Source organism: Rhincodon typus, chromosome 25, assembly GCF_021869965.1.
Source record: "Rhincodon typus isolate 14 chromosome 25, sRhiTyp1.1, whole genome shotgun sequence".
Classification (NCBI taxonomy): Eukaryota; Metazoa; Chordata; class Chondrichthyes; order Orectolobiformes; family Rhincodontidae; genus Rhincodon; species Rhincodon typus.
The window spans coordinates 4,913,874-4,922,885 of NC_063356.1; the positions used below are offsets into that span (position 1 = coordinate 4,913,874).

General features: G+C 40.7%; 1 protein-coding gene across 3 annotated transcripts in view; it reads right to left on the reverse strand.

Moving 5' to 3' along the window:
* The window catches only part of kcnd3 (potassium voltage-gated channel, Shal-related subfamily, member 3), a 329,540-nt gene that overhangs the window by 28,268 nt on the left and 292,260 nt on the right, over nt 1-9,012 (reverse strand). For all 3 annotated transcript variants that reach the window (XM_048612098.1, XM_048612097.1, XM_048612096.1), the window contains exon 3: nt 1,555-1,656. In XM_048612098.1, the coding sequence (XP_048468055.1) occupies nt 1,555-1,656 (102 nt within the window). The remainder of the gene's footprint in view (nt 1-1,554; nt 1,657-9,012) is intronic.

The window sequence follows — 9,012 nt, forward strand, 5'->3', positions numbered from 1 at the left end:
ATACTTGGGATTTAATCAATTATGTAGTCAGTAGTAATGTTATTAATGGGGACTGTCTGACCACTTTACATTTAACCAAAGCAGGCCATCTTTACAACTAATGTTTAACTCAAACTATTGAAGGAAATGGTCCATTTTTGATTTGTTGACACTTGAACAAAAGCCAGGATGATGACTAGTGTTACACAAGAGGTTGCCAGCCACAGGTGGAGTCACGGGATGGAGTTTGATTGAGGGACAGTATAACTTGGGGCTGTTTTTGTATTTTCAGAAGCCATCTTAATTAGCAATGCCCTGATGAAGGGTCTAGGCCCGAAACGTCAGCCTTTCTGCTCCTATGATGCTGCTTGGCCTGCTGTGTTCATCCAGCCCTGCACCTTGTTGTCTCGGATTCTCCAGCATCTGCAGTTCCTACTATCTCTTAATTAGACCAATTTGGACTTACACTTTGCCTTAGAAAACATTTCTTGTTCTTTCTCTTTCGCTCTCTCTCTTTCTCTCTCACACTCTCCCTCCCACCTTCCTTCTCTCTCTTTGTCTTTCTCTTTATATTTCCCTCCTTCTGTCCCTCTTTCTTTTCCTTTCTATCTTTTCTCTCCCTCTTGCGTTCTCTCTCTTCTTTCCTTCTCTCTTTTTCTCTCCCTTGTTTCTTCTTCCTTTCTTATTAGTTAGTCATTTGTAATAATTTACTAAATTTGTTGCATTTATATATGGTACCGTACAGTGTCGCTCATTCTCATTACATCTAAATCTAAGTAAGACTGTGCAAGGGACTCTTAGCCTGAAAGATATTTCAGGAAGTTGTAGGGAGACATTTCAGAAAGGTCTGAATATGATATAGTGAGGAGTATATCAAAGCATGGTACAGTGAAGGTTATGAGACATTCTGAAGGCTGCACTGTATATCAGGATATGAGAATGAAGAATATGTGGTACATAAGACTCTAAGACCATAAGACATAGGAGCAGAAATTAAGCCATTCGGCCCATCGAGTCTGCTCCGCCATTCAATCATGCCTGATAAGTTCCTCAACCCCATTCTCCTGTTTTCTCCCCATAACCCTTGATCCCCTTGATAATCAAGACCTGCGAATGTTATAGTAAAATGTGTAAGCTATACGTGTAAGCAAAATTCCAAAAGAGCTGCAGTTGCTAGAAATCAGAAACAAAAATAGAGATTGCTGGAGAAACTCATCAGGTCTGGCGGCATCTGTGGAGAGAAAGCAGAGTTAATGCATCAGGTACAGTGACCCTTCCTCAGAGCCATTATATGTGTATGTGTGTGTAATAGAGATGGGTGTGTATTATTGACTTTTGGTACAGTTCAGTTTATTTGTGTGTGTGTTATAGTGACAAGAGGTAAGGGGGGGTACTGGGGATTTGTATAGAACATGGCAGCCCAACTCAGTCAAACTGGAGGAGAAATAAATGAGACAGACTCAATCAAACCCCAGTGTTCTTGGGAATGATTCACCACTTTGCTTCCAGGCAATCATTTCCAAACAGCCTTGATCTCTGCATCTAATCTCTAAGAAAGTGTAATATTGAACTTACCGTGAGCTCTAGTGCCTCGTTCATCAAGCCGTTACGTTTGATTTGCAGGTAGGCGTTGGCATTCCCAGTCTTTGCTATCTTTATCCTCGCAAGCCTGGCTTTCTGTGAAGGAAATCAGATAGCCTCAACATTTATTCTCGAAACTATTTCATTCTCTAAGCAGTTTATCGCAACCCCTTTGCCCTTTGAACTTGACCCTTTACCAGCGTGGAACAATCCTTGTGCAAAGTGAGGAGATTTCAACCAGAGACCTGGTTCTCCACCAAGAAAGCCACCAACAAACACGGAGAATTGGACCCTATTTATACGTCACTGTGAAGAAATACCAGAAATGAGGTATTCAATTCCAACGGACGCCAGAGTTTAAAAACCAGGCGGGAAAACACACCGACGCTTCATCGGAGGCTGCACTGATGACGTTACCCAGCAGGGTAATGAAATGTCTGTGGAACAGCAATGAACCAGCTCGACGAGCCAACCAACCACAACATCCACAACCCGAGCTACAAATCTACTCAAGAACCTAAAATCCAAGGTAACTTTGGTCTCAAAACTAACAGAAGCTCTTTGTTGTTATTCTCTTGTTGAATTCATGTGGTCCAGAGCCTCATGAATGTATGCATGACTGCAGCAGAGACTTGGAGGCAATAACAGAAATTGCTGGAAAGGCTCAGTAGGTCTGGCAGTGTTTGTGGAGAAAAAGCAGAGTTAACATTTCAGGTTGAGTGACTCTTCTTCAGAATTTTCTTGATTCCTTTATTGATCAAAAATCTCTCTATCTCAACCTTGAATACACTTAATGGCACAACCTCAGCAGCCCTCAGTGGTAAGGAATTCCACAGAAGAAATTTCTCCTCATCACTGATTTCAATGTGTGATCTCGTATTCTGAGATGATATCCTCTGATCCTGGTCTATCCCACAATGGGGAAACAACCTCTCTGCATCTCCTCTGTCAATCTCCTAAGAACTGTGTACAATTCGCTAAGATTACCTTTCATTCTTCTAAACTCCAATGAGTATAGTTCTAATCAACTCAACCTGCCCTCAGAAGACATTGCCTCCATACCCAGTAACAGCCTAGTGAACCTTCTCTGGACTGCCTCCAATGCTAGAATATATTTCCTCAGACAAGGAGACAAAAACAGTTCACAATATTCCAGCTGTGGTCTGATTAGTGTCTTGTATAGTTTTAACATTACCTCTCTATGTTTGCACTTCATTCCCTTTGAAATAAAGGCCAACATTCCGTTTGCCTTCTGTATTACCCACTGAATTTGTGTGCTAGCTTTCAGTAATTCAGGAACAGGGACGCCCAATTCCCTCTGCGCTGTAGCTTTCCCCAGTCTTTCCCCATTTAAGTAATATTCAACTCCTCTATTCTTCCTGCCAAAGTGCATAACCTCACTTTTTTCCACATTATATTCCATCTATTAAGTTTTTGCTGGCTTGCTCACCTTGTCTATATCCCTCTGCAGACTCCGTGCTATCCTCACCACTTACCTTCCCACCTATTTTTGTATCATTCGTAAACTTGGTGATAGTACATTCACATCCTGCATCTATGCATTTAAAATATATTGTTAATAATTGTAGCCCCAGACTTATCTCTGTGTCACTCTACTGGTTACAGGTTGCCAACCTGAAAATGCCCCATTACCTCATCTCTCTGTTTTTTATCAGTTAGCCAATTCTCTATCTATTTGAATATCTCCAACATTATGGGCACTTCTTTTATTATATTAATTATATATTAATTATACATTTTAACCAACACTTTGTGGAAATCCAAATGTATTGCATTTACTAGTTCCCATTTATCTATCCTGCTTCTTATCTCCCCAAAGAATTCTAATACATTTTTCAGAAACGATTTGCCTTTCACGAAGTCATGCTGACTCTGCTTGATCATGCTATATATTTCTAAATACACTACAGTTACATCTTTTATAAAAGACGCTAACATTTTTCCAATGATAGATGTTAAGCTAAATGGCCTATAGAGGACTTTTTTTTTTTGTTTTCTCATTTTGAATAAGTGTGATACCTTGGCAGAGCATTTCCAATCCTCTGAGACTTTTCCCAAATTGAAAACATTCTCCAAAGGTTACTGCCAGTGCATTGACTATCTCTGCACCTATTCCCTTCAATACTTCAACCTCCCATCAGGTCCAGGGGAAATGTCACTTTTAGTTTCTCTAGTACTTCTCTCATATTAGTTTTTATATTTATTTCCATCCTCCACTTAATTAATTGATTTATTTATTGTTGCCACATGTACTGAGATATAGTGAAAAATGTTGTTTTGCATGCTGTACAGGCAGATCATTCCATACTAAGTGCCTCAGAGTAGCAGAACAGAGTGCAGAATACAGAGTTACAGCTGCAGAGAAGGTGCAGAGAGAGAATTTGTTTCTTAATTATGTAGTATTTTTGGAATGATGTTAGTGCCTTCTAACATAAACATCGATGAAAAATATTTATTCACTTCTGCCATTTCCTGGTTCCCCATTATTAGTTCCCCCAGACTCATTCTCTAAGGCATTTACACTCACTTTGGCTTCTCTCTTACTTTTTATATATTTTAAGAAACTCTTACTGTTTGTCTTGATATTACTTGTAAATGTACCTTCTAAGTTTATTTTCTCTTTCTTTATTACCTTTCCATTCGATACGAAGGTGGGTTGAGTCGTGGATAGTGCTTTAACCCTGAAAAGTGTGAGGTGATTCATTTTGGAAGGACAAATTTGAAAGCAGAATACAGAGTTATTGGAAAGATTCTTGGCAGTGTGGAGGAGCAGAGGGATCTTGGTGTTCATGTCCACAGTTCCCTGAAAGCTGCCACCCAGGCGGATAGAGTTGTTAAGAAGGCGTATGGTGTGTTAGCATTCATTATTTGAGGGATTGAGTTCAAGAGCCATGGAGTTATGCTCCAGCTATACAAAAGCCTGGATCAGCCACATATGGAGTATTGTGTCCAGTTCTGGTCGCCTCATGTGGAAGCGTTGGAAAAGGTGCAGAGGAGATTTACTAGGATGTTGCCTGGAATGGAGGGAAGGTCTTATGAGGAAAGGTTGAGAGAGCTAGGCTTTTCTCTTTAGAACGACGAAGGTTGAGAGGTGACTTGATAGAGGTGTACAAAATGATCAGAGGTGTAGATAGAGTGGACAGCCAGAGACTTTTTCCTAGGGTGGAGGTAGCTATTACGAGGGGGCATAGTTTTAAAGTGAGTGGAGGTAGATATAGGGGAGACATCAGAGGTAGGTTCTTTACTCAGAGAGTGGTCGGGGTGTGGAATGCATTGCCTGAGAGGGTAGTAGGGTTGGCCTCATTAGGTGCATTTAAGCCGCTATTAGATAGGCACATGGATGATAGTATAAGGTAGGGGTGGAGGTTAGATAGATCTTAGGTTTGGGGTAAAAGTTCGGCACAACATCGTGGGCCGAAGGGCCTGTACTGTGCTGTACTGTTCTATGTTCTATGTTCTATGTAATATCCTTAATTTTCCTGGTAATTCTGGTTGGCTTATCCCCTTCCTAGAATCCCTCTTCCTCTCTGAAACATACATTTGTTAAGAGTCATGAACTATTTTCTTAAACATCTGCTATTGTTCCCCAACCATCTTTTTGACTAAACTCAGTTCCCAGGCCACTCCAGATAACTGCCCTCATTCCTTTGTAGCTATCCTTACTTAAGTTAATGTTGTTGTTTCCAACCCAAGTTTCACCTTCTCAAACTGAATGATAAATGTTGCCATGTTAAGGTCATTCTTCTATTGGTGATATATTTTGAAAGCATTTATTAAGTGTGCCTCATTACATATTATGAGATCCTTAATAGCCTAATGCCTCTTAAGATCCATGACATATCATTCCAGGAACTGTCCTGAATACATTGTATGAATTCTTCCTTGTGGCTACCTCTGCCAATTTGATTTTCTCAATTTAAATGAAGGTTAAAGTCACCCATGATAATTGTATTGCCTTTTTCACATGTTCTCAATGTCCCCTCACTTATTGTCTATTCTACAGTATAGCTACAGTTTGGGGGCTTGCAACTTAACCTCACTAATGTCTCCGTCACCTTGCTATTTCTTACCTCTACCCATTTGGATTCTCCATCTTCCAGCCGTAGAACATTTCTTGCCACTGAGCTTATTCCATCCCATACTAACAAAGCTATTCCACCACCCATTCCTTCCGGTCCATCCTTTTAGTTGCCAGCTTTGGGCTCCTTGTAACTATGTCTCCAAAATGGCTACACGATCATATCCATTAACCTGTACTTGAATCATAGAATCCCCACAGAGTGGAAACAGACTATTTGACCCAAACAAGTCCACACCGCCCCTCCGAAGAGCATCCCACCCTGACTCATTCCCCTACCCCTGTATTTCCCCATGTCTAACCCACCTAACCTAAACATCCCTGGATGATATGGGCAATTTAGCATGGCCAATCCACCAAGCCTGCACATCTTTGGACTGTGGGAGGAAACCAGAGCACCTGGAGGAAACTCACACAGACACAAGGAGAATGTGCAGACTCCACACAGACAGTCACCTGAGGTTGGAATCAAACCCAGGTCCCTGGTGCTGTGAGGCAGTAGTGCTAACCACTGTGCCACCATGCCGTGTTCTCCACATCACACACATTCATGTAAAGAGCCATTCATTTTGCCTTTTTACCATTTTTATTCCTGTTGATCTTATTTTCTGTTCTTTTTCTCCTTGTTCACTTTTTCCTCCGTGTCACACTACTGGTAACATTATCGAAATAGCTGCCCTATAATGCTGCCATGACTTCTTGCTTTGTAAACTTATGTTTCCCCTCTGCTGAATTGGCTCCTAAATTCTATCACACATCTACTGCAAGAAGAACTACTGCTTGCAACTTGGCTGTTGTGTTTCTTACATCATAACAGTGACCATTTCAAAGCAGCATCATTAGCTAGTATCCCATCACAAAGTCAGCCTTTATTTACACATGCACAGTACACTGGCTGTGGCAAGCCAGCTCAGAGTCAGTCCCCTGTTTATATTGGTCAGCCAGGACTTCCTGATTAGCCCAGGTTAACAACCCCAACCAAGGATCCACCTAGTTCCAATCACTACAACTATGAAGCACTTGGATGCATTCAGAGGCCAGAACCATGCTACGGTTATTTTAGTTAAAAATAGGTCAGGACACTAGCTCTGTGCTATTGGAATGCAAGACTTTCTTTCAAGAGGAGAAGGCTAAAGTCCTTTGAGATTATGAGCAGGTTTGATAGGGGATACATGCAGAAAATGTTTTCAGGAGAAATGCTTTTACCCAGAGAGTAGAAGGAATGTGGGAGGCCACTATCACAAACAATAGCTGAGCTCAATAACAAATGCATTTCAAGTGAAGCTAATAAATCCTAAGGAAGTTTAGAATAAAGATTATGTTGATAGGTGAGCTGAAGAGTGAAGGGAGGGGGCCTTTGTGGAGCATAAACACTAGCACAGACCGTTGGGCTGAATGGCCTGTTTCTGCACTGTAAATTCTATGTTTCTATACATATATATGTACACACACACACACAAGACGCAGCAGTCTGTGCAATCCTGTCTTGCAGTGCTAGCCTGAATAATGCACTCAAGCCCTTGAACCCACTCCAGGCCTTGAGCACATAATGTCAAGGCAAGGTTGCGAGTAATGAGCCAAATTGCCACTTGAATGCGCAGGCAAATATAATAAAGTTGTGAATGCTCCCAATATCTGACTGCAGCAAAGCTCAAATAGACACAGGCAAAGAGTGAAAGGAAAGATCCACTGCTGGTGCACTGCCAAACACAAGGGTGAAAAATCACACAAATGCTTGGAATATGAGGAGTGTGGAGAAAATAATGTTTCATACAAAAATGGTCATTGGAATTGAGCACACATTAATATTAGCCAATGATGAGGTGAGAAGAATTAATTGGTGCAATGAGTTGTTATAAACTGAAACGTGTTGCTAAAAGGATGCTGGAATTAAATTCAATACCAACTTACAAAAGATAATTAGAGAAATAGTTGAGATTACAGCACAGGAATGGAATTGGGTAGGTAGTCCCTGTAGAGAGTTGGCAGCAAGCACAAATACAGTGGACTGAATGGATCCCTTCTGTGTTTCCATTTCCACAGTTGCCTGCTTAAGGATATTGTCACACTATGACAGATAAGCTGTAATCAAGTGGAGGGCATGCATGAAGGAGGTAATCCCTTCTGGCCTGACTGGACTTACATGGAACGACATAGAATTTACAGGAAAAGAAATTGGTCATTCAACTCAACTAGTCTATGCAGGTGTTTATCCTCCACATGGACTTCATCCTGGAGTTTTAAAAGAAGGAGCTAGTTGGATAGTTGATGATTATATATTTTCATGATAGTTGATAGCTATCTTTAATTTTCCCAAACTCCATAGATTCAGGAATGTCCCCTTAGACTAAGCAAATGAAACTCATTTATTTTAAAAAAAGAGAGAGAGACAGAAGGAGAAAGCCACAAGACTGTTAGTTTGACATCCGTCATCGGGAAATGTTAGAAGTTGCTGGTAAAGGTTATAGCAAGACACTTAGGCAAGTTGAAGATAATTGGGCACATGGTTTTGTGAAAGGGAAATCACTTTTCACTAATCTATTGAGGAAATTGCATTTGCTATAGATCAAGGGGACCTGGTGGATATATTGTACTTAGATTTCCAGGAAGCCAATTAATAAAGTGTCACATTAAAAGTTATTGCAGACCATAAAAGCTCATGTTGTAAGGGATAATATATTGACATTGATAAAAGTTTGGCTGACTGACAGGAAGCAAAGTGTAGGCATCAATGGGTGCTTTACAGGTTGGCAAAATCTAAAGTGAGGTGTTGCACAGGGATTGGTGCTGGGACCTCAGCTGTTTATCTGTTATAACAATTATTTTTGTGATTGTAGTCGTGCTCAGAAGGAGAGGAACTGGAGGTTCAGACACTTGGCGTATGTGCTTTGCAGAAGAGCCAATGGTGCAAAGCTACCATTTGTAGGAATATGATTGTAAACCGTTAAATCAGAATTCCCCTAAACCAACCCCCTGAAGGGATGAAAGATGGTTGACAAAATAGCTGGAAACATGAAGATAGATAGGAAAGTAAATTGCTCAGAGAACATAATAAGGCCAACAAAGTGAAGAGGACAGAAATCATACGATACCAAGATTATAATCCAACAGGTCTATTTGAAAACACAACCTTTCGGAGCCTTGCTCCTCCTTCAGGTATTAGTGAGAGAGGTGGAATCAGACACAGAACTTATAAGTAAAAGATCAAAGGATCATACCACTGATCAGGATGTATTAAACAAACCTAAGATTCTGTTAAATCTTTAATCAGTTAGAAGGTTTCAATTAATTAATACGTATATGTAAATCCCCAAATTTCTTTTCTCTTGTGTGTGTGGGTTGGCGGGGGGGGG